General features: G+C 39.7%; 2 protein-coding genes across 9 annotated transcripts in view; one reads left to right on the forward strand and one right to left on the reverse strand.

The window, feature by feature from the left end:
- Positions 1-8,857, forward strand: part of GPR161 (G protein-coupled receptor 161) — a 49,112-nt gene extending 40,255 nt beyond the window's left edge. The window contains exon 6 of the mRNA XM_053605981.1: positions 1,925-8,857. Coding sequence (XP_053461956.1) covers positions 1,925-2,190 — 266 coding nt within the window. The 3' untranslated portion in view covers positions 2,191-8,857. The remainder of the gene's footprint in view (positions 1-1,924) is intronic.
- DCAF6 (DDB1 and CUL4 associated factor 6) overlaps positions 8,585-26,260 on the reverse strand; it is a 132,916-nt gene continuing 115,240 nt past the window's right edge. For 7 of the 8 annotated variants that reach the window (XM_053605973.1, XM_053605980.1, XM_053605978.1 and 4 more), the window contains 5 exons: positions 21,236-21,374; positions 18,334-18,490; positions 17,624-17,712; positions 15,606-15,711; positions 8,585-9,040 (listed from right to left, as the gene is read on the reverse strand). In XM_053605973.1, coding sequence (XP_053461948.1) covers positions 8,976-9,040; positions 15,606-15,711; positions 17,624-17,712; positions 18,334-18,490; positions 21,236-21,374 — 556 coding nt within the window. In that variant the 3' untranslated portion in view covers positions 8,585-8,975. The remainder of the gene's footprint in view (positions 9,041-15,605; positions 15,712-17,623; positions 17,713-18,333; positions 18,491-21,235; positions 21,375-26,260) is intronic. The other variant, XM_053605979.1, reaches the window with a different exon arrangement.

Genomic DNA, 26,260 nt, shown 5'->3' on the forward strand with positions numbered 1-26,260 from the left:
AGGATCATAGGGGAATTCCCTGCCCCACCCGGGACCACCCTGATTCTTCTCACCTGAGTCCTTAGGCACCCACTCTCGGAGCCGGCAGCGCCTGAGGCTTCAGGCTCCCTCCACCCGGCCATGTTCTGATTCGCATCTCCTCCCTTAGGAGGTTGCCTGGTGGACAAAAGGGTCTCTGAGCCCTCTTTCTCGTAGTTTATCATATGGGTGATGTGTGGTTATAAATCTGAATCTGCCCCCTCTGAGCTTCACTTCCTCCTGTGGAAGTGAAATAATGTCCCAGCGAGTGCATCTACTTTCCTGAAGGCAGCAGCTGTCCGTCTTGCTTGTCTGTTGCCCTTGAAGCTGGCGCATGAGTCCTGTGTGGGGCATGGCCCTGCGGTTGTCCAGTTCCCACATTTTTTTACTCCGTCCACTGTTAATTCACCCCTCACATCCTTGTTGCCTCTGGAACTCAGGGTTAATTTTCCTCCAACATGCTGATTAGGAGGGTGATGAATGAGCTGCCGAGGATGCCCACAAACTAGGTCAGGATAGCCATCAACATGATATGGCTGGGGATGTGGTAGGGGCATCTGAGGACTTCACGATCTAAGTTCTTCAGAAATGCTGACTATGAAAATAAATAGGGGTCCCATCAGAGTTTTAGATTCATAATCAATTACATCTCTTCTGCCATCCCCTCCCTGAGTTCAGAGTGAATGCAGGTCAGAGAGGTAGAAATCAGATTAGCTGGGTGGTGCCTGTGGCTCAGTGAGTAGGACGCTGGCCCCATATACTGAGGGCCCCGGCCGAACTGCAACAACAACAACAACAAAAATAGCCGGGCATTGTGGCAGGCGCCTGTAGTCCCCAGCTACTTGGGAGGCTGAGGCAAGAGAATTGCCTAAGCCCAAGAGCTAAAGGTTGCTGTGAGCTGTGACGCCATGGTATTCTACTAAGAGCGACAAAGTGAGACTCTTGTCTCTAAAAAAAAAAAAAAGAAAAGAAAAAAAATCAGATTAGCTGCTTTTCTGGCAAAGCAAATTCTAGAACAGAGCTGGGACTGGCAGCCTCCTGGCCTTTATATTACCCTTCTAGGGAACGAGTGAACTGAACCCTCCCCAACCCCCACCCACACAGGGCCGACTTACCCCATCACTCCTACTTTGTGGAGGTGGCAGTTCCCAAAGTACCCTCTCTACAGGCAGCTAGAGAGCAAGGCCTGCCAGGGGAGCCCCTCCCTGGGAGTGAGTGGCCAGGTGGAGGCGGCCAGAGGTCCCTCCGTGCTTTCCCCTTTGGAGTGAGTTGCCTACCCTCCAGAAGATGTGAGGAGAGGATCAGTTACTCCCCCTAGATGTCCAGAGAAATAGGCAGTGAGGCTAATGCTAACCGTGCATGCAACAGAGAACAGCCACTTCCTCTCTCACTTCAGTCCGTTTAGTTGACAGGGCGTCCTAATCCTTGGTAGAGACTCGAACCTTTAACGTCCCTCCCAACCCCGAGGTTTTCCATAAATATGGGGGAGCTCTGAGCAAGTATGGAGAAGAGAGAGGTGATATTTAGTTTTTGGAAGTTTATAGCCATAGATTTCACACTGCTTCAGGGAACTAGAGGACCAGAGGATTCTTCCAAAGATGTAAACATTTTGAGGAATAATGCTACAAAGTCTCTACCAGGCCTTTATAAGCATCTTAGAATGATCTCATTTAACAATCATAGTGACACTGTGAAACGAGAGGCATCTTATTACCGTCTCTTTTCAGATGAGGAAACTGAGGCGAGACAAAATAACTTTTCTATAATTTCTCAGGTAGAAAATTGAAGAGTCAAGGCTTTTACCCTGAGGACTCTGGCTTCAAACCCACACCTGAAGCAAGTCCGGCAGTCCCCCGGGCATTTCCCCTGTCTCCTCAGCTAACTGTTTTTCTCCCTTCTCCCTCAGAAGCTGCCAAGAACTCTATTCTTCATGTGAAAGCTGAAGTACACAAGTCCTTGGACAGTTATGCAGCCAGCCTGGCCAAAGCCATCGAGGCTGAAGCCAAGATCAACTTATTTGGGGAGGAGGCTTTGCCAGGGGTCTTGTTTGCAGCACGGAATGTCCCAGGGGTTGGCTTTGGGGGACGCCGAGGCAGCAGAACTCTTGCGAGTCAGAGGCTCCAGCTGCAGAGCATCGAAGAAGGGAACATTTTAGCTGCGGAACAGAGATGAATGCGTCAGGGAGAACTGGGGCTGGAGCTGGAGATGCCGGCTGCGGAGGGGTTCGCGTGACCGTCTGTGCCAGGACCCTGGGAGCACCACTGGCAACCAACACAAGAAGGAAACATCGGGTGTGCAGCCACCAGGAAAGGGACTGAAAATAATGCCCACAGCCCATGACTTCAGTGTCTGATGTGAGACCACATATGGGCTTTTTTGAGGGCTCAGTGATGGAACCAGAAACATCTAAAGCAAAAAAAAAAAAAAAAAAGCAGGTGGAGGGGTGGCCCTGGCTGTGTGGGAGCTGGGCTGGAGGAGAACTAAGATGCAGATGGGGAAGGAAACCACCATGTGGATCATTTCCTCCTCACAACCCACATCCAGCCTATACTGTCCCAGAGGCCCCTGGAGGGGGCCCTTCCCAGGCACTAAGGAGGTTGGCTGGCAGCCCTTCCTCATGGGGCAGCGCCATCGCCATCCCTATGGCTGCTGTGTGCTTGATACGTGCAGTGTGGGGTCATCAGCTCTAGACTGAGGGGCCTGCAGAGAGAGCCCTGGGAGTAGAGCGACTTTCCACACTGTCCGCTGACGGCCTGGCCTTCAGAGGTGCCCCTGTTGGTGCTAGGAGGGGCAGCCCTTGGGCCCAGGCCCTGCACCCTTCCCTAGTGACAAATTCTTTGGTATTTCAAAAGAAGGGAGAAACCACTATAAAAGATGAGAGGAAGGGGCAAATACCAGGTGTTTCATTTCCAGAATTTAAAAGAAAAAAAAAATCCATTGGGTTAGGACATACCAAGACTTAATGGGACTGTGGTGCCAAGCAGAACAGGGAAATAGATACTTTTTTAATGAAGGGAATCCCTTCCCCTGGGAACGCCTCACTGAATAGATTCCATGCGTGATGTTTGAGTGACCAATGAAAATAGTTGGCCTTGGTTCCACAGGACCTACTCCCTCACTGCTCCCCGGGCAGCATAAGCCAAGACAGCAAGAGCACTGGGCTGGAGTCTGCAGCCGGGGTTCTTACCCAACGCCTTCTTTGTGTGTGGGCACGTCATTTGGGACATCTTGTGCCTTCTATAGGTTCTCTGTAAAAATGGGAAAAGGGACTGGGAAATTGTATTGAATAATCTCCAAGATTATTAATTTCTAGCTCCCATCTTCAATGTTCTCGGAACGTGTAAACTACCAAAAAACAAAACGAAAAGCAGACCCATGGACCAACATTTGTATAACTTTTGAGAATAGTTCCTGCTGGACATATGAAGTGTGGCCGGTGCAGTTTCTGTGTCCTTGTCTGACTTGTCTGTTTAGAGTTCCATCTGGATTAAATGCTAGACCAACATGCTTACATGGAGGGAGAAGGTCACTGCCTCAAAAGTGAAAGTGGAGCAGCAGGAATGTAATTTGTCAGGTTAGACCTCACTCGAACTCCCTTGGAGCTGGAGCAGCAGCTGAAGTCTGGCCTTGGAGTCATTGCTGTGGTGACTTGGGGGGGGTGTTGGATCTCCCCGGGTCTGTTCTTCAGCCTGGGAAAAAATAAGTTTAGGGCTTTCCCAGCCTTGGTCAGCAGAGAGTAGCTTCCAAGGAGATCTCACTGTGGCTGCTACTAGGCAGCTGTTCTATTTCTTTGGGGTCTAGCTATCTCCTGGTGAGGTAGTGTCTTTTTTTGTTGTGTGGCAGAAACAGTGGTTGGCTGGCTCCCTAGTTACAAAAGACCTTTCGTGAGGCTTGGGGTCTTGCTACTTAGGTGATCAAACCCATCGACAATTATTCTGGGTCATCTGGGTACCAGGCACAGGCCTAGGTTCTGGATGGGAGTGGGAAGGGGCAGAGGACAGTTTACCTGTGGGTCCTGCTGATGATATGTGCAGGTCATAAAGACTCTGCTCTCACTACTGGGTGGCATTCCTAAGGTTGAAGGCAGTGTACGTTTTCTATATATATTCTGTATATATATATATTTTCTAGCACTCGTGTAGTTTTTGAAGGGACCCTATTCCTGATAGCTAGTATGCCGAGGTAGAATAGTGCATAGAGACCTTTACCTCTGGGATGGGTCGTTGGTTAGGCATTTTTGAGTGCGGCAAATTGGCTTGAAACCCAGGGGTTGGAGAATGCTCTCCTGATGCGCTACACTGGGCTCTAGGGAAAGAATCCCAAGACCTCTTCAGTCCCCCATTAGCTAAGCTCAGACTAGCTGGAATGTAATAGGATTTAATCTAAACCAATCTAGAAATACATTTCACAAAAGGGTTTGTTGTTTCCTTTTTTTTTTCCACTTCACTGAGGTCCCTTCAGTCATCTACCAGACACCACACATCTACTGAGGTAAAGCTGGGCTCTGAGTAACACTGAATGAAGCGTTTGCTCTAATTCAGGAGAGAGACCTGGGCAATAAAGAGTCTAATAAATAGCAAAGTGGTGATTACAGAAAAATCAGTGGCTCCGGAGAGAGTTGGATATGTCCAACTAAGGAGTTAGGGATGGCTCCATGAAGTAAGGGATCGTTCGAACTAAGTCTTGGAGGCTGATTGGCAGCTAGAACCATATTTTGCATATATTCAGGAATTCAAATTTTCCTTGACTTGGCTTGAGAGAGGGAGGTGGGCCTGGGAAGAGAGGGAAAGAGAATCTCCACACATTCTGAAGTTCCTGACAGGCATTTCTGAGGACGTTAGTGCCGAAGGTCAAAACCCCAACTTCCCTCGCTAAACCCAGGCTTATTTGCTGTAAACTGCCATGCTGTGGTAGGCCTGAGGCTGTCCTGAGGAACCACATTGACAGTGGCAGATGGGACATTTAGTTACTTGTTGGCTTCTAGTTTTAGAACCACTTTGAGGGCTGTTGCCCATCTCTGCTTCTTTCATTGAGATTTCTACCTTCCTGGGTCCCTGTGCTGTGCCACAGATACCAGGTATCAGGCTTACGGGTATTTGGATGAGAAGGCATTGGGAGTGCCACGCTCTACGACACACGGTTCAACACCTAGCCAGGTGCACCTGGCCAGGGGCACCAAGACTGGAGAGCAGCATCGCAGACACTAGGTGGCAGCAGTGTGGCCGTGGAGAGCCAAGGATAAACCTGAAAAAGTGAGTTTGCTTCTTGCGCTTATGTGCGTCACTCCCTTTCAGGTTCACAGGTACTGCCACTACATTGCGTGATTTTAAGCCAACCACTGTTCCTAGAGAAGCAGAGTTGAGTGTAAGACAAGGGCCATCTAGTGCCTGTTCTTTGCTTCTCATTTGAGGAGTTGCTGGTGGGTATTTTTGCAAAGAATTGAGTACCCAGTGAAACTAACTTGATTATTTACAATAGGCCAAGGAAGTTTGGGTTAGGACAAGAGAGGGAGGAAAAGTGCCTTGATAACAATGAGAGATTGTTGGTCCGTTTACATTTAGCCATATGAATATTTTTCTTGTCTGGACAGTATGAGATCGATACTTGCAGACTAGAGAGCCACCTCTGAATGGACCACAGCGTACATTCATGACAGTGTTCAGCATTAGGCTTTGGCTGTATCTTGTCTGAAAGGAGCTGTGGGCAAGAAGTGGCTGTACAAGAGGGGGTGAGCTGCTAGCATGGTGTTGAGTGCCTACTGTTGGACATTTGAGTGATTATGTGCTAGGCACTGTCTCTTATTTCACTTAGGTGCAAATGCCATGTAGTGGGAATAGTGCAGGTGTGGGTCTGGTTGTGAGTTCAGATCCTGAGCTGCTGCTGATTAGCTGGGTGTTGAACAGGTTACTCGGTAACTTTGCATCTCAGTTTCTTAGCTGTAAGATGAGGTTTGGTAATCTTTTTCTACACGGGGACACACAGGGGCTTCCCTTCTTGGGTGACGGTATGGATTCCAGGAGAGGGTCCTTGGGAAGCACCCAGCACAGGTTCAGGGGTGTAGTGGAAGCTGAGCCTCTGGCATTTCTTCTCAGTAACTCTGTAGGGCGAGTACAATTCTTGTTCTACAGGCATCTTTATAATAAGAAGTGCGAATCTTGAAATGCTGTTATCTAGATCGGAGGTGTTATAGGTTGTTGCCATAGAATTGTCATGTTTGTTGTATCACAAAAGGACTTTTGGGAAAGAAGGGCTGTGAGGAGGGGAGGGCAATAGAGAGGAGGGAGAAAAAGCTAAGTAGCATTTGGATCAAGAGGTTTGGGGAGCAGAAGTGAGCTTTTCTATTAAAAATGCTGATCCTCTATGCTACTGGCCTATTTGCACAAAGATAGTAATTCACGTTGCCCTACGTGGCTATCAAATCCTGGGGCCTAGTGTAAAGTCCCAAATCATAGCACAAATTGAGTGTTGACCTTCCTTGCATCAGTGACAGCGTGACTGTGTGGTGGCTGGGTTCTCAGAATCTGTAACCCTCCAAAACTCTGAGGAAGGAGGCAGGGCAGGGGTGGGAGTCCACGCCATTACCCAAGGTGTAACTCTAGGCTTTGAGGGAAATCAGTCTTCACCCCGAGGGAAAGGAAAATGGCGGTGATTAGCTGTATATGCCTGCAAGAAAGAGAAGAGCTAAAACATCCTTGACGGTCGGGGAGAGAGGACACACAGAATCCAGGGAAGCCTAGGGAAACTGCTCAGGCTTTCAAAGGGAGTTAAGTCAGTCAGTGCCAAACTCCAGGTCTTGGCCATGGACTGAGGGAAGGAAGGGGCAAGACTTACGGCTCAAGGAGGATGGCAGTTAAAAGTCATTAATCTCTGAACAGGCCAGTAGGCTTCACTGGACAGGTAGAAGAACTATTGTAAACCAAGGGGCTTTGGGGATAATTCAGGTCTGCTTGCCAGACCTAAAAATACTGAAGGCCCAGGAAAAGGGATTGGATTCACGGGAAAGTATCCAATAAATATTTTACATTCCAAAGTACTTCCAATACATTGAAGTGATTCCTTTGAAAATAGCAGTTTTGGTCATTTTTAATTTTAAAAGAATATAGTATACAAAGCTGTGCTCATTTCCCTCAGGAGGCATTTTCCTGAGCAGTATGAATAGCTTAGGAATTAGAAGCCACTTGTGTTTTTCTTTTTGACATCACCATTTTGAAATTCCACTGCCACAAATCACAGGCCAGATAGCACCCCCAGAAGGACAGCCCACCCCAGAGAGCATTACAGGCCCAGGCAGAGACCATGCTTAGAGCAGTAGAAAGACCCTGCATGCTTAAAGGACCAAGTCCTATGTTGTATTCTGATGATGACTCGTGGATGCAGAAGTGGTTAAAAACCAACCTTCAAAAAATGAAAAGCAGTGGTACCTGGGGCTCAAAGGAGTAGGTACCGGCCCAACATGCTGGAGGTGGCGGGTTCAAACCCAGCCCCGGCCAAAAAAAAAAGGCAAAAAAACCAGTCTAATCTTTTAACTTGAAGTCTCTGAATGACTTTTTATTTAAAATGATTAAAAGAAGTTTAGGATTATTATAAATCAGTATTTATAAACAAGTATACTTAGAATAGTTTTGTTTACCTCATAAACGTTTTTAGTAACTTAATAGCTGTGGAAGTTGTGAATTCGTACTTGGACTTGTGATCTGTGGACTTTGTTGGTATGTCTCCTTTTCCTTATTTTCTGCAGCCATAATCCTATTGTCAGCCTCCCTTTCCAAGGGCTAAAAAGAGGAAGGAGACTGAGCAGGAAGGAGCAGACTGTTGTAGAATTGGAAAATTCTCAAACCAAAGTCACCTGGAAATATCCATCCACGTGTTTTGCATAAATCCCGAGGCAATTAAATTCATACATTTTATGACCTACTTTTCACCATGCCCAAGAAAACACTATTAAACCCAACTTTTTTTGTTGTTTGTTTTTTGAGATAGTCTTACTTTGTCACCCTTGGTAGAATGCCATGGCGTCACAGCTCACAGCAACCTCAAACTCTTGGGCTTAAGTGATTCTCTTGCCTCAGCCTCCCAAGTAGTTGGGACTACAGGCACCTGCCACAACTCCTGGCTATTTTTTTATTGTACTTGTCATTATTGTTTAGCAGGCCCGGGCTGGGTTCAAACCCGCCAGTCCCACTGTATGTAGCCGGTGCCCTAACCACTGAGCTACATAACCCCAAGTTTTTAAAGGAGGGTTAGTGAACATTGGTGCTATATCTAGATACATATTCTCCATCCCATAATTCAGTCTACAATGGGCTATCAGTTAAAGTTTGGGGGAGTCAAATTAAACATGGATTTTTGATGGTGTCCCAAGTCCTATGTTCAGAGTTCAACTGTACTTTTTGGAAAGAGATGAAAAAAACCCTTTTATGTGATTATCCCATGAAGTCAAAAGATTTTTAAATCTAGAAAATACTATGGAAATGAATAGAGGAAAATAGTCCTCTCATGCTACTGAAAAGACTAGAAAATGTGGTCAAAGCAGCAAGGCATTAAATAAAAAGTCAAGTTCAGGGTGTTTTAAAACAACCAACTTCTTTAATTAGAAAGCAACAAACATGCAAATGGCAAGTGTAGAAATTTATTTGAACCAATATTTTCACTATAATGAAAATTACTCTTCAACATTGATCCAAGATCCCACATCTGAAGGTTAGGGGAAATATTGCACTTTGCATTTTCTAGCACTCCCATACACGGCAAAAAGTTTTTAAAACATTTTGCAAGTTGTGTTTTACACACTCTCCCAAATTCATGCACACAATCATTCCAAACCAATGTTAGGTTATCCTTCCAAAAGGGAAAAACTCCAAAAAACCACAACCTTAAAATTGCACTGTAAAGAAAAAAATATAATAAATGTCTTATACAAATTTCAGAACATCTAAGTGCTTGCCAAAAAGAGTTGATTATTCTTCATCCTCATTTTCATTCTCCTGACCAGAGCCTTCTGATCTGTCACCTTCCAATCGGTCTGGAAAACAGATACGAGGATCACAAAAAGAAACAGTTTTAGTATTGAAATTATAAATAATTTACAATGCCTTTTATTTCAAACTGATTAAAATGTATATAATTCTGCACATCACTATGTAAACGTTCATTTAGCATAGTGTGTAGGTGAGTTACTTTTTAGAGGCAAATAAAAGCATAAAGAAAACAGTTTCATTAGTTTTGAATGTGCATGTAATTTTAAAACGAAAATAAACTCACACCCCTAAAGATCCTGATATACTATGTTCTACTGCAGTGGTTTTCAAACAGTGTTCTTTAGACTTTAGGTCTAAGGAGGTTTATAAGGTGCTACCAAGGGGAGTGAGGAAGCAGCTGCATGACAGAATGTAGGGACCATCACCGAGGATTTGTGTAATTCTGTAAAAAAGAGTTTTTAAAATTAAAAACTGTGTTCCAACAAAAACAACAAAAAAACTTGTGTTCCAGGCATTGTGCTAAAAATTGAGGACACAATGGTAACCAAAACAGATGGAGCTTCTGGCCTCAAGGAGCCTATCTAGGTTAAAGATGCAAGTGAGTATACTACCCCGTTTCCCCGAAAATAAGACAGTGTCTTATTTTAAGGTTTGCTCCCAAAGATGCGCTAGGTCTTATTTTCAGGGGACGTTTTCTCTTTCCTGTAAGTAGGTCTTATTTTTGGAGGATGTCTTATTTTTGGGGAAACAGGGTATGAATAATCGCAAATGGTGGTGAGTGGGCACAGCATGTTCTATCAAGTTTTCATGACTTACACTTGCTAGTCTTTTGCTCAGGGCACTTCTTTCCAATTCTTTAGTTACAATGGTTCTGCTTACTCACATCAATACAACTATTGTCCCCTTTGGGAAACCTTTTCTAGACTTTTCAAACACTTAATCTGCAAAATTATGAACTCCTTCCTTCATGTTCCAGAATATCTTTTCCTTTTTTTTTTTTTACTTAAGAGACAAGATCTCACTCTGTCACCCAGGTTGGGTGCAAGGGCTATTTGCAGGAACAATCATAGCTTGCTACAGCCTTGAACCCTTGGGCTCAGCAATGTTCCTCAGGTTTGGCCTCCTGAGTGGCTAGGATTATGGGCGTGAGTGAATGCACCCAGCCAGAATATCCTCTATAAACTTTATGATGATGATCCTAACTGCAGTAATAGTTGTTTGCATGTCTCCTTGCAGACCAGAGTGCGAGCTGCCAGAGGGTGGGAGTTATTTCTTTTCATCTTTATATCCACAGAGCCTAGTACAGGATGTTCAATCAAAGTTTACTGAATAAATGAATCTAAGTTTTATAAGATATATTACAGCAGGGCACGTGAAGTAGGCAACAGCATAAAATTGTTACCACCACTAGGACGAACTAGGACGTTTCTGCCACAGAAAACACTTCCCCAAGGTAACATGGAAATATTAAAGTAAGGTAAAAGGGAAATAGTTCAGTCCTATCGTTGATAGCAATTATCTACCTACAAAGGCTTAAACACTCCTACTGGATCCTAGGTCAATAGCAGCAAAGACAGTACACAGAAGGGAACTTATGTTTAATTCTCCAAGTGAATTATATTAAATCTCCTCTATGTATATTCCAATGCAATGTCAAACCAATGAGATAACGTATGTGTATAAGATTTGTAATCCTAAATTTTAGCTATTATCATTATATAACTATTTAATAAACATTTGTAAAATAATCGAACAAAAGAGTTGAATAGATCTTCATAGATTAATAAGGAATCTATAAACAAGGAAACACAGTGGAAGAATTTCTGACCAATATAATGAGGCTACTTAAAGGATGTTAGTTTAAAAGAGATTATGATGTTTTTATTGTGTAATATGCTTTCTAGAGAGAATAAAACATTAAGTTGCATGAATAGGAATCTTGGGTGTGATTGACTATATTTAAGAAATTTATTTTGTCATGTTAGTGGAGCATGAGGAAGCAGTATCATCCTGTTTCTAAGTTTGTAGGCTTCTCCAAATTTCATTTGGTTGTCACACTATAAATGATGGGGAAGTAAAAGGCTAAGAAGATAGGTCACAGCCTTTAAATCAGGGAATTTTTAGTAGAAGTTAGAATTCTGCATTCCCAAAGCATGCCATGAAGAGACAAGTAAGGAATAAGGGTCCCTGGGTAATTCCAGTGCCTTCTGGAATGAGTGGGGCAGAATATAGTTGTTCTATCTTGAAATCCAACTCATTTAAATACAGTATAGTCACTTCTCTCAAAATGTAAACCCAATTTCTAAGAAAACATTAAATAAAATCTGTTTACAAAGTACTACTGAAGTAGTAAAATTGCAAAGCAGTAACACACAAATCTCTGGTTGGCAATTATGGACCAAGGAAGTCTGAAGAACAATGTATTTTTTTTTAATAAAAACCAGAAATAAGAATTGTTTTTATAGGGTTGAAGTCTCTTTGAAATAAATGAATCCACTGATTTGTATTATTAAAAAAAAAGAATTGTTTTTATAGGGTCAGGCCGTGGGGTGTGCCACACCTTTTGGGGGCAAGACATGATTGCAAGAGGGACTTTACCTAACAAATGCAATCAGTGTAACCTGGTTTCTTGTACCCTCAATGAATCCCCAACAATAAAAAAAAAAAAAAAAGAATTGTTTTTATATAGAGTTTTCCAAAAATAGACAACACCAACTTGCTTTTACAAATAAGGTTTATATTTATAAAAGGTTCCTTTTATTTTCCCTTAGAATGGTTCTCAGGAAGTTAATTTTGGCTGGGGAAGATATGAAGGGATACTAAGTTTTCTGGGAGAGGTAGAGATATCAAAATAATTCCTTAAAGGAAATACCTGTATTCCAAAAAATACTGTTGTTTTAGTTTTCAGGCTATCATTTGTAAAGAATTTATTTACTTTATTAAGAAAAAGAATATAAAACTCGTTAGCTAGAGATTGGATGTCAGAAGTTCAGTTATTTGCCAAATTATTCATCATTTACTGAACAACCATTACGTGGTAGACACTGTTCTAGAAGCTCAAGGTCCAGTTCCCAGTAAGACAAACGAGGTCTCTTGTTTTCTACACATAGAAGCTCACTGTCTAGAGGAGGAAGATAAGACAACAAATGTATTTTCCTCCATTAATCTGTAATAAGAGAATAAGGAGATGAAAAGTCATATTGTGAAGTGAGAGTGAACAGAGAGTTACTGAAGTGAGAAGGAAGATCTAAGACACAGAAAGCAACCTGGATGGGTGACCAGGGAAGTGACACTGGAACTGAGATTTCAATGGTATGTGAAGTTCTGGAGACAAAGTCCAATAAACTTGATGATTTTGAAGAAGAGAAACTAATATGGTTAAAATGCAGTGAGCTAGGAGAAAGCTGGAATGAGTCAAAGTCAGAGGTTGGCAGGAGGTTATGTAGGAACTTGCAGACCAGATTAAGTTTATGTTACTTGAAGAGCAATGGCCCCTGAGAATTTTAAGAGGTGATAAAATCTGGTTTATGTTTTTAAAAAGGGGTCAGCAGACTAAGGCCGATGGGCAAATCCAGCCCATTGCCTACTTTTGTAAATAAAGTTTTATTGGAACAGTTACTATAATTCATTTACATATTGTATGGCTGTTTTTGCATTACAGTGACAGGGCTAAATGGTTACAATGGAAACCATGTGATCCCAAAATATTTACTATTGCATTGGTGGTATAGTGGTGAGCATAGCTGCCTTCCAAAATATTTACTATCTGTCTTTTAAAAGAAAAAGTTTCCTGTTTTAAAAGTAACGTCTCTGGCTGCTGTGTGAAAATCTGATTGTAGGACAGCAAGAATAGAGGCAGGAAGACCAACGGTAGATAAATATTAGGTATATTCCTATTCTGGAATAAAGTTAACATTGCTTGTTGATGGAGTGAATTTGTGCATGAGTTGGTAAGTGACTGTCAGCTTGATATGATGACAGGCTGGCAAACCCATCATGGAGAAACTATGGCTACCTTGTGCCAAAGTCCAGGGGTATGAAGAAAGGATGTCATGACAGAATGCAGGTTTTATAAAACATGTTAACTAACACATCTGGACTCTATCTAAGAACATGTGGAGGCACAGCAGAATTTTAAGCAGGGGAGTAACTTGATTAGATTCTGAGATATTCTAGAAGATTCTAGAATGATCCATACACATGATTACCATCTTTCCAAACCCCTCTCAAAGCTTCTAGGGTTGTCAGAACTGCCTTCGCATCTCAAGAAGAGGCCTTATTATTCATAAGAATAATATACTAATTATGGTTGCTTTTTGAATACGCAGAAGCTCAGGTCCTATTCAGATAAAATGAATCACAATCTTTAGGGGGTGGGACCCACATACTTGTAGTTTTAAAAAGCCTCAGAGGTGATCTGAAGAGGACCCTTCATTAAAAATCACAGCTGCAGTAGGAAGAAACTGTCTCGCATCTATTCCCTGGACCTCCTAGGAAGGCTTTTGGAGTAATGGATGGGCAAAGGTATCCGATGGCTAGCCTGTGCTTATTGAGTAAAGTCCATTCTTAACTCTCCTGACTATGCACACATTATTATACTTAGACTACAGAACATTGAGGGGAAGGAGAGGAAAAGAGTAGCTAATTGACCAATCATGTAACTAGATACTGTAATGACAAAAGCGGAAATATTAAACTCTTCTATTTAGTCTTTTGCATAAGAGAAGCAAGAAGGTAAGCTAAGCCAACTAGAAATTATCTGTTTTGACTGCTAGGAAAAAGAAATGAAAGAAAGGGAATTTTTATATTATAAAACATCTTACCTAATCCTAAAACCAAAGGATAAGAATAACTATTGTTAACAAACCACTGCCACATTAGCACCTGTTTAAAATAGATTTTTAAAGACCTGGAAAGAGTATTAGTTTTCTATACAAAAACCCTTGAGGAAGAGTCATCTACTAGATAAACTCTGTAAGAGCAAGCACATTTTAGGGTCATAATTAGCAAGGGTTTTTCTTTTTCTATGAAATGTTGCTTTCTTGGGCGCCGGTCCCATATGCCGGAGGTGGCGGGTTCAAACCCAGCCCCGGCCAAAAACCAAAAAAATGTTGCTTTCTCACATCAGAAATCCAAAAGGATAAATTTTAAGGATTATTCTTGCTGTTATTAAAATGAAGCAAAAGATATTAGTGTTAACACAACTTAATCAAAAGTCCAAAGAAGTACTGCAAACATATTTTCTTAGTTATAAAAAATTTAACTTTTTATCAGTCTAATTTTTTGTTTTGACCATTTGAAATTTTCCTTCTTTCTGTTAATAGTTAATATTTACAATTTGAATATCATTTTCTTTTCTTTTCTTTTTTTTTTTTTTGGTAGAGACAGAGTCTCACTGTACCGCCCTCGGGTAGAGTGCTGTGGCGTCACACGGCTCACAGCAACCTCTAACTCTTGGGCTTACGCGATTCTCTTGCCTCAGCCTCCCGAGCAGCTGGGACTACAGGTGCCCGCCACAACGCCCAGCTATTTTTTTTTGTTGTTGTTGCAGTTTGGCTGGGGCTGGGTTTGAACCCACCACCCTCGGCATATGGGGCCGGCGCCCTACTCACTGAGCCACAGGTGGCGCCCTTGAAGATCATTTTCAAACTCTTAATTATAAACATTATAATTTTTCAGATGTGTACCCATTTTCTTCTGTAGGGTTTAAAAAAATTAATATGCTGTTTATTTTGCCTGGAATACTTTTATTTCCCCATTCCCTTCCATCTCTGAGGAAGTCATATTTAATCCACTGCTTATTCAGACCTCAAGGATAAGTAGAAGTTATCTTAACAAAGAGTTAGAATAACCAGGGACATCATGATTATAAAAACTCTGAGGTGGGAAAGTATTTGGTATATCCCCCAAATTCAAAGAGGGCCAGAGTAAATGGAATGATTAGAGAAGAAAGCTGCAAATGAACTGGAAAAGCTTTCTGTGATCAGATTATCAATACTCAAGAATGTTCAACAGCTATATGACCTGGGGTGAAGTGATCAGTGAAGGGTGATAAACGTTCTTGTTTGATAAACATGTTTTTTTATAATGAATATGGGGCTTTTTCTATTGTTATGAATATAAGATTATTCAATTCCTTCTTGAACATTAGTTGTAATACATATGTTTTTGTGTATTTGTGGCACTGAAACTCATAGTATATCATCTAAAACAAAAAAATTGAAAAAAATATACCTAAGTACCTGTTTTATTTCTTACTAATTTGTTTTATTTCTTACTATGTTACATTTATTTTTATGTGGGCTAAGATTGATTTTGACCAAGCCTACTATAAAAGTATAGTATACTCACTATAACATATCTTAAGGGTTATGGTATGGTCCCATATGCTAAGGAAGGTTTTTAAGTGACTGTCTTTTCATTTGGCCATTCTTCAATAAATTTAGTTCTTCAGGAAATAAGATTGAACATTCACAAAAATCCTAGTTCAGAAGCTAAGCTGCCTTCATTTTGTGATATTAAGGAAATTAATATAAATCCCTTCAAAGTAGATTTTAAATAACATGTTTTTCAAATGTATAATTTTAATAGTATGCTAAAAGTTCCTACCAGCTCGGATATGATTCAGTGAAGCCAACATCCTCAACATAAAAGAGGCTGGAACTGTAATGGTGTTTCTAGTCTCTTCCAGCATGAGTTCGTTTCGAGTTATAACCTACAAGGCAAGTTAAACAACCATGTCAAAGATTATAGAATAACTACACCTTTTTCTTTAAGATTAGGAAAACAGCGAGTATCAGCAGATCCTAGGAGGTATTATTTCATTGCTATATTTTTGCCTTAAGGCTACTCAATGTCAAATAATTACTATAAGTAGCAGAAAGAAAAGGTCAAACTCTGAGGTTACTTAAAATATTCAAGAATTCAATTCAGCTTTTACTTGTAATTTATTTCCCAGAGCAGTCTACATTGTGTTGTGTCATTATTTCTTCTATAGCAGAACTGATACTTTAATGACACAATGGAGTTAAATTATTATCCTTGGGTCACCTGGATCCCTTGAGAAGATGTTACCTTTACTGAGGCAAAGTAATCTTGAAAAATGAACTTTTGGGCAAGAATTAACAATGAATTGTCTTAAGTACCAAGAACAGGACCAATTGAATACTCAAGAACATTTAGGAATCTAATGAACAAAGGAAAAAAGAAAGAAGAAGAGCAAAGAACATGGTGGAGGAAAAAGGAAGAAAGAGTATGAGAGGAAGAGAAAGATGCTAATCTGATCAACAGTTCCTTAATAATATGGTAATAAATCCCCAACTCCTTATGGTGCCCCACAGGGCGCTTGACAGTCTTGCTCCCATCTACATTTTTTTTTTTTTTTAAGAGACAAAGTCTCACTTTATCGCCCTCAGTACAGTGCCATGGCATCACAGCTCACAGCAACCTCCAACTCCTGGGCTTAGGCGATTCTCTTGCCTCAGCCTCCTGAGTAGCTGGGACTACAGGCGCCCACCACAATGCCTGGCTATTTTCCATCTACATTTTTCAGTCCAACTGAGCTACTTCTGCACATACACGCAGGCAGACTGATGGTTCATTTACCTTGTAATAACTTGGTACATGCTGATCTTTCTGTCTCAAACACTCCTGTGCTCCTTTCATGCTTAATGGACTATTACTTCTCAAACTGAAGTCCAATTCTTATGTCCTTTATGAAGACTTTTCCATCTATCTACCTCCTTTCCAAGGACAGCTGTTCCTTTCTACAGGCTTCCAAAATACTAAGTGTACATCTCTGACACTGATCCCACTGTAGTATGTTCTAGTTGTTTGTTTATATGCCTGTCTTTCCCAATCTGAGGGTAGGCCTTTATCTTTTTAAACCTACCGTGTCTGACATACATTGTTTTACAAATGTCTAGTCAATGAATGAAAATACATGTGGGAATTGTGTAATAAACTGTCAACTTTGGTCTATATTAGTGGTTTTCCAACTCACTAACATTTTTAGAAGTGGACTCTTATTTTTATAAGATATCTTATATGGAAATGAACACACAAAACCCTAGTTGAAGTTAAAGAGGAAAGGCCCAGAGTTTGGCCTACCTCTTATCTATCTTCCCTCTCACAATCCCACAAGAAACCTAGAGTTCCATACAACACAATTGGAAAACAGCTGCTTTAACAAGAAACTGAAAAAAATCTTAAGATATAATTAATAAAGAAAAAGATTTTCATATTCTGGTTTAAGAAAAATGCAAAATAGAAAAATGGCTATGGAGAATAGTTATAGTAAATTATTTTCTTAAAGGGGTAGAATCTTTTTGAGATTCCTTATTATCCTAGCACAAATAGTCAAACCTAGTGTTTGTAAACTGCAACATGCCTAAGTTGGTATTACTAATAATTAATATTATGGTTAGCAAGCCACTATTTCAGTTTTACTTTTCTAAAACTATAGGCAAGTTTTTATTTTAATTTTTCTTCAAATCTGATATCCTTACCTCCATTAACTTGTTTTATGTTAGCAATTAATAATAAACTACTTTGATTTTTCTTAGGAAAGGATTTTAGGAACAAACTGAAATATGGTCTATAAATAATAAATGTAGTAAACATCTTACTTCATCAGCAAGTTTTCGGTTAAAAATCCTTGACTCTTCTAGTGGTGACCAGATCTTTATGTCATAATCTATGCCAGATGAGGCTAGAACTAGAAATAAAATTTACATATTAATATATGTATAATGCTTAGAAAATGCTGTTGATTCAAAACATACATGTATGTCATTATGCATTGTGTATATAAGGCAAAAGTAAACTTGAATGGCAATTGTACCTATACATTTAACTGTTAATTGAAGATATTATTCTATAGATTTCCTAAAACTTACCCTATAAAACATAATTATTAAGTCCATATTAAAGACACTCAAATTTCTTATCTTTAATGAGGTATATGGGCAATTTCAGATAGAAGGCAACCAATGCTCTTTTGTCCTGGTAAATTAATTCAGATATGTGAGGACTAAAATGGCTTGAAGGTTCAGTTGGGTAGGCACTGAAAAGTTCAGTCATGCCAAACCTCTTATAGCTAATAAAACGTAGAAGAAATATTAGAAGAATAAACTCTTTAACCCATTTCTTTATACATTCTTGCCAAAAGCAGATTATAAGCATTTTTTGTTTTAAATCCAAGTACAGCTATAATTTACTCTAGTGGTACCTACTAGGATCATTTGGATTATTCTTATAGTATTAGAAACTAGAAAACAAATGGAGCTGATGAATCATACAACAATTTTTAGGCCTTGTCCTATAAAAGATATCTTACTTGGGTCAAATGGATGTGGCTGTAGGCAGTTTACCACATGATTATCAGCTTCCAGAAGCATCAAGTGCTCCGCAGTATGCCGATCCCAAATGAAGATATGGCCACAGTCAGAACCACTCATTACAAAGTTAGCACCCCAGAAATTAGCTTCTTTTATCTAAGGGTTTAAAATAGTAAAGTATAAGAAAATTCAATCTAAAGATATTAAAACAAAGACTTATGCTATTCCTATGTCTAAAAAAATTGGCTCAGAAAATAGTAAAATTATGGCTCGGCACCCATGGCACAGTGGTTGCAGTGCCAGCCACATACACAAGAGGCTGGCGGGTTTGAACCTGGCCCGGGCCAGCTAAATAACAATGACAACTGCAACAACAACGAAAAAAACAGCTGGCTGTTGTGGTGGGCACCTACAGTCCCAACTACTGGGAGGCTGAGGTAAGAGAATTGCTTAAACCCAGGAGTTTGAGGTTACTGTGAGCTGTGACACCACTAGACTCTACCCAGGACGACATAGTGAGACTCTTGTCTCCAAAAAAAAAAAAAAAAGAAAGAAAATAGTAAAATTAAAAACTGATGTGAGTCTTTGTCTTCTAGTTTCTTAAACTGTGAAGATAGGGACTTCACTTTGCTCAATGCTATATTTACAGCATCTTAAACAGTACTTGGTATACAGTTGTGCTTAATTAGAAACTGAAAATAAAAGAGATTTTTCAGTTTTAGACAATATAATGAAAATTTATATATGTGGTTGAACTTTCTAAAAATTGTACCATATTAGCTTTTATAAGACAATGAAATAAGAAAAGTTTTTTGAATTTTGTTTTATAACCAAAGAACAAAAAATTCTAATGAACAATCTTTTCATTAGCTATTAGAAGCTCACACAATTAAGAAGGAAAGATATCCACTTATTTTATATGATATACTAGAAAGGTTATTATTTTTTTTTTTTAGAGAAAGAATTTCACTCCATTGCCCTCTGTAGAGTGCTGTGTAGTCACAGCTCACAGCAACCTCCAGCTCTTGGGCTTAGGCGATTCTCTTGCCTCAGCCTCCAGTGGCTGGGACTACAGGTGCCTGCCACAACGCCTGGTTATTTTTTGTTGCAGTTTGGCTGGGGCTGGGTTTGAACCCTCCACCCTGGGTATATGGGGCCGGCGCCCTAATCTCTGAGTCACAGGCACCGCCTATGGTTATATTTTTTAATGAATGCACATGCATGAACCATCAAAAATCTTTATTCTTAAAATCAGGATTAAAAAAAAATCATTTTAGGGGCGGTGCCTGTGGCTCAAAGGAGTAGGGCACCAGCCCAATATGCCGGAAGTGAGGGGTTCAAACCCAGCCAAAAACTGCAAAAAAAAAAAAAGTCATTTTAGGGCTGGGTGTGGTGGCTCATGCCTGTAATCCTAGCACTCTGGGAGGCTAAGGGGGGCGGATTGCTTGAGCTCAGGAGTTCAAGATCAGCATGAGCAAGAGCGAGACCCCATCTCTACTAAAAACAGAAAAACTGTGGCATGGTGGCACATGCATGTAGTCCCAGCTACTTGGGAGGATGAGGCAAGAGGATTGCTTAATTCTAAGAGTTTGCGGTTGCTGTGAGCTATGATTCTACAGCACTCTATCCAGGGTGACAGAGTGAGACTGTCTCAAAAAAAAATCATTTTTATCTACAGTTGCTATTTTGCCATTTTTGATGCTCACACAAAAGAGGGTACCAGTTTTGTTCTTACTCAAGCTACTGTTATATTTACTTTTATCCTCCCTTTTTTTTTATTCTTTCCCATAATTATTTGCATCCAAACTTTTAAAAACACAAAACACAAGAAATGGAAATTGGTTATTTCTATTAATAATGACTATCCTTCTAAAAATGATTGTTACCACACATGATATCTGTAGAGAGAACTAATTATTCCTCCACCCCCAAATTAATTTTTTACCTAGATCTTAAATAAAGCAGATTAAAGCAAATTTTGATCACTCAATGGATATACGAGAAGAAAAATACTTTTTAGATGTGAAAGAGTCAGAGTAACATATATACATACCAATCATCTCAACAGACTTCTTATTAAATAACTAACACTGCACTGGTGGATTGTCGAAACTAGAAAAGATCTTAGAGATCATCTGGTCTATTCTAATTTCATAGGTGAATAAATTAAGGTCTAGAGAGAAAAAATGACTAACACAAACTTTCAATTTGTCAATCTTTTTAAAAGGGTTATAATTAAAGTAGTCTTATAATATTTTGCAATCAACCTGGAGTTTTATAAATCCAAACTCTCCGCTCCAAACTAACAGAGGGTACTGATATGAGGTTAAAAAATCTACTAGAACTTGGGTGGCACCTGTGGCTCAATGAGTAGGGTGCCGGCCCCATATACTGAGAGTGGAGTGTTCAAACCCATCCCTGTCCAAACTGCAACAAAAATAATAGCCAGATGTTGCAGAGGGCACCTGTAGTCCCAACTACTTGGGAGGCTGAGGCAAGAGAATCACCTAAGCCCAAGAGCTGGAGGTTGCTGTGAGCTGTAACACGCTGCCGAGGGTAAGACAGTGAGACTCTGTCTCTAAAAAAAGAAAAACAAATCTACTAGAACTTCTTAGGTAGACAGCAAATGTGAGAGAGCAGAAACGATGCAATGGTTACTCATATAGGCTAAAAGTTTTAAAACTCTACATATATTTCTTTATTAGGATAGAGTATTATAAAAAATGATCTTGCACAATATATTATAGGACTAGAAAAACCATGTTTAAATAGAGATAACTGTGAAGGTTTAGTAACATAATATGGAAGTCATACTGGTAATATATGAAGATAATCATTATGGAAAAAACATTCATATCATGAACTACAATTTCACTAAAGAATGCCACAAGCATTTGGTACCATTGTCCTGGAGTTGCGATGGCCCTTATAAACCATCTTTACTAGTGGCCTTCTAATGTTCAAAGTATCCAATTCTTCCATTTCTTTCCTCTCTTTTCTCCTCCTGAAGAACTCCTGAATGCGGGCAACAGCAGAGCGTCTATGAATTACATATTAAAAAAGAAACCAAACATAAAAAAAATTAACAAGCCACTACAGAATGATCATGAGGAACTTTAAAATACAGTTAAGTCAACAAAATATTTAAACACATTATCTCCATAAGGCACTCCCAACCAAAAGCATAAAAAGACAGACACAACAGTGAGATTATCAGACTAGTTGAGTTACTACAAGAAAGTAATTTAGTTAAGAGATCACTTAGAAATTTGGTACTGGTTGGAAAGTAAAGGAAATAGCATGCGGCACACTGGTTTTTAAAGGGCTATTTTATAAAAACATACAGACAAAATTTATGAGCAATTTTACTACAAATAAAATAAATTCTATTCAGTGTTCTTTTTCTTCCTCTCCATATTAGGCAAAGTAAAGGAATAAGGAGAAACCAAAAGAAATTAAGGGTAACACAGAATAGCAGTAGATAAACATGTTTTGAGATTTTACTTAAAACATTTTTTAAAGATGCTCCAAGAAAAGACTACTCAAGAAAATGAGAAAATATTAACATGTCAGCAATAAGACAAAGACCTTGAAAAATTAATAGCATCTTTTCTTTATGAACGCTATACCTTAATGGAGTATTTGGAACTAATGAGGCAGATTTATTCTCAGCACTAGTATTGAGAAACAGAGCATAACTGGAGTTCCTCATCTCCTAAATGTCCCCTTTCCCATTATAATTTCCCCTCAAAGGAAACCACTATTCTGACTTGTAATATCATAAATTAATTTGGCCTGTTTGTGAACTTTAATTAAATGGAATCATACAACACATATCACATCTAGCTTCTTTACCTCAATATTACGGTTTTAAGATTTGTCCATATTGCTACAGTTGGCTGTAGTTCATCCATTTTCTTTGCTGTAGAGTATTACTTTTTATAAATGTATTATAATTTATTTACCCATTCTACTATAGGTGAACACTGTATTATTTATAGTATTTTCTTTTTCCTACTGCCTGCATCATTTCAGAATGTTTATAGTGTCTCATTATTAAAATGCGGCTGCTATTAACATTTGTTCATGTCTCTTGATGAACATATATACGTATTTATGTTGAATGTATACCTAAAAGAGGAACTGTTGGACCACAGTACGTACATAATGTTCGGCTTTAACAGACAGATATCCCCAAAGTAAATATAGTAGTTTTCTAAAGTGTTTGTACCAACTTATATTAATATATTTTTGAGGAGAAATTAAATAATATATACCAAAATTTAACACATTTTAAGCTTTGACTCAGCAATTTTACTTTTAAAAAATGTATACTTTAGGGCGGCGCCTATGGCTCAGTGAGTAGGGCGCCGGCCCCATATGCTGAGGGTGGCGGGTTCAAACCCAGCCCCGGCCAAACTGCAACAAAAAAATAGCCAGGCGTTGTGGCGGGTGCCTGTAGTCCCAGCTGCTTGGGAGGCTGAGGCAAGAGAATCGCGTGAGCCCAAGAGTTAGAGGTTGCTGTGAGCCGTGTGACGCCACGGCACTCTACCCGAGGGCGGTACAGTGAGACTCTGTCTCTACAAAAAAAAAAAAAAAATGTATACTTTAACGCTGAGTGTAGTGGCTCAAGCCTGTAATTCTAGCACTGTGGGAGGCCGAGGCAGAAAGATGATCTGAGTTCAGGATTTCAAGACCAGCCTGAGCAAGAGTGAGACCCTGTCTACTAAAAGTAGAAAAATTAGCAGGGCAACTAGGCACCTATGGCTCAAATGGCTAAGGCACTAGCCACATATACCTGAGCTGGCAGGTTCAAATCCAGCCTGGGCCGCCAAACAACAATGATGGCTGCAACCAAAAAACAGCTGGGCATTGTGGCGGGCTCCTGTGGTCCCATCTACTTGGGAGGCTGAGGCAAGAGAATTGCTTAAGCCCAGGAGTTGGAGGTTGCTCTGAGCGGTGATGCCATGGCACTCCACCCAAGGCAACAGCTTGAGGCTCTGTCTCCCCACCCCCCCCCCAAAAAAAAAGAAAAGAACAATTAGCAGGGCATTGTAGTGGGCACCTGTAGTCCCAGCTACTTGGGAGGATCACCTGAACTCAGGAGTTTGAGAATTTGAGGTTACTGTGAGCTAGGCTAATGTGCTGTAGCCTGAGAAATGGAGTGAGACAAAAAACAAAATACAAAAAAGAAAGTATACTGTAGAAAAACTTAAATGTGCAAATATGTAATTGTTTTTCACCATGGAATTGTAAATGAGAAAGAATAGTTAAGAATATGCTAATTATGGCACATCCATACAATACTCACATCCATAAACAACCATACAGCATTATGCTAGCTGAATCCAAAACAGAGGTTAACGAATAATTTGTGGAAAACAATATATGCTTAGAAAGATACAAATTGTTAAGAATTTTAAAAATAAAATTTATAAATATTAGGTTGGTGCAAAATAATTGCAGTTTGGGGCCATGAATTTTAAATCTTTATAATTAGGATTGAACACTCTTTATTAATCAATATAGGACCTATTATAATCAACATTGTTGCCAACAAGAAATAAATTTGTCTCTTCCTATAGCATAAAAGTCCACGCTCTGGGATTCAGAGCATTTTCGGCATCCTGCTGGTTGTGGAAACATTGTCCCTTCAAAATGTCAAGATGTTTGAAAGAAGTGGTAGTTGGCTGGCGAGAGGTCAGGTGAATATGGTGGATGAGGCGAAACATCATAGCCCAATTCAATCAACTTTTGAAGCATTAGTTGTGCGAAATGCAATCCGGCACTGTCATGGAGAAGAATTGGGCTCTGTTCACCAATGCCGGCTGTAGAAGTTGCAGTTTTGGTGGATTTCAATGATTTGCTGAGCATACTTCTTGAATGCAACAGTTCTGCCAGGATTCAGAAAGCTCTAGTGGATCAGAAGGCAGCAGACCACTGAACGGGGATCCTGATCTTTAATTGGTGAAAGTTTGGCTTTGGGAAGGGCTGTGGAGGTTCTTCTCAGTTCTACCACTGAGCTGGTCATCACCAGTTGTCCTATGAAATCCACTTTTTGTCACATGTCACAATCTAATTGAGAAATGGTTCACTGTTGTGTAGAATAAGATAATGAGATGACACTTGAAAATAATGATTGCTCTAATTTTTGGGTCAGCTCATGAGGCACCCACTCTGTGAGCTTTTTCACCTTTCCAATTTGCTTCAAGTGCCAAACAACCATAGAATAGAGTGGTTGACATTGAGTTCTTCAGCAGTCTCTTGTGTAATTAGTTCTCAGAGGATCAGCTTTGATGTTGATGTCAACTTTCCACAGCCAGCCACTACGCTTATCTTCAAGGCTCTCGTCTCCTTTGTAAAACTTCTTTTTTTTTTTTAAGAACCCATGATGATTTTTATTTTTATTATTATTATTTTTTTTTTTGCAGTTTTTGGCCGGGGCCAGGTTTGAACCCACCACCTCCGGCATATGGGGCCGGTGCCCTACCCCTTTGAGCCACAGACGCCACCCCTGTAAAACTTCTTGAACTACTACTGCACTATATGTTCATTAGCAGTTCCTGAGCCAAATGCATACTGATGTTGCAAGTTTTCTCTGCTGCTTTACTATTTTGAACTCGAATAAGAAAAAAATTACTCAAATTTGCTTTTTGTCTAATGTTATTTCCATAGTCTAAAATAAAGATAAAATAAACATCAATAAGTCATTAGCAAAAATAATAAAGTGAGAAATGCACATTAAAATGATGTATAACATAACCACATTTATTTAAGAATGTATTCCAATATCAAATGGCAAATTTCAACAATGCAAAAACCCCAAATACTTCTGCACCAAAATGACCCCAAATACTTGTTTTAAATGATTTGAGCTACTCCATCTACATGTCCAAAGAAGATGTATGCAAAAAATTAAGGCTGTAATAGTAATCAGGTGTTGATAATTAAGAATTAATGAGAACTATAAATGTTCATTAAAAAAATTGTTTGGCTTACACATCCCTATAAAGAATATTTTAAAAACCTGGACTTTTAAGTTACATAGTTTGTGTTAGACAATTTAGATCAAAGATTATATCTAGATTTATATAACTCATTATATCTGGCCTCCAAATGGAAACCTTTATGGCATCAGCAACAAAAGAGAGAATGAAATATGAGTGATGTTGAGAAGGATAGGAAGTTTCTTGTTCAGAAGTGTGGCCAGTCCCACACGCTGGAAAAGGGAGACAAGCACAAGACTGGGCAGAAGACAGGGAAGGGTGCTGGATTTTCTTAAGAATGGCAATAAGGATAAAGGCATCACCTGGGGAGAGGATACAGTGATGTAGTATTTGGAGAATCCCAAGAAGTACATCCCTGGAACAAAAATGATCTTTGATGTATTAATAAGAAGCCAGAAAGGGCAGACTTGAAAGCTTATCTCAAAAAAGGCACTAATGAGTAATAATAGGCCACTGCCATATTTATTACAAAACAGGAATGTCTCATGACTTTATGTGTATAACATAATTGACCTCATACACCAGAATTCAGGATATTTTTGTTGGACAGTCCTCATTTAAATAAGAGTGGTTTATGGTTAAATGAATATGATGGGTTTTTTGAATTTTGATAGTAATTCTGGTTTAGTAAATGCTAACACTGTTTTCCCCTTCTAAAGATAAGACTTGATTAGTAATGTTTAACTTTTCACAAAGATGATAAGTGCCATCTCAAAACCTATTGGAGACTGATTTTATATTAAGATTTATGTAATTGGTTATATGAATATATATAAATACCAGGGAAATCCCTTCAGGGTCTCAGAACCAAGCAAGACTTACCTGTATTTTAATTTGTGTTCATTAGCCTGTTAAAGGCAACAGTTGAAGATAAAGAAGCAACGTCTACTTTATATTTTTGGTCTTAACTATGCCAATC

The sequence above is a fragment of the Nycticebus coucang genome, chromosome 10, assembly GCF_027406575.1.
Source record: "Nycticebus coucang isolate mNycCou1 chromosome 10, mNycCou1.pri, whole genome shotgun sequence".
In the NCBI taxonomy this organism is placed as follows: domain Eukaryota; kingdom Metazoa; phylum Chordata; class Mammalia; order Primates; family Lorisidae; genus Nycticebus; species Nycticebus coucang.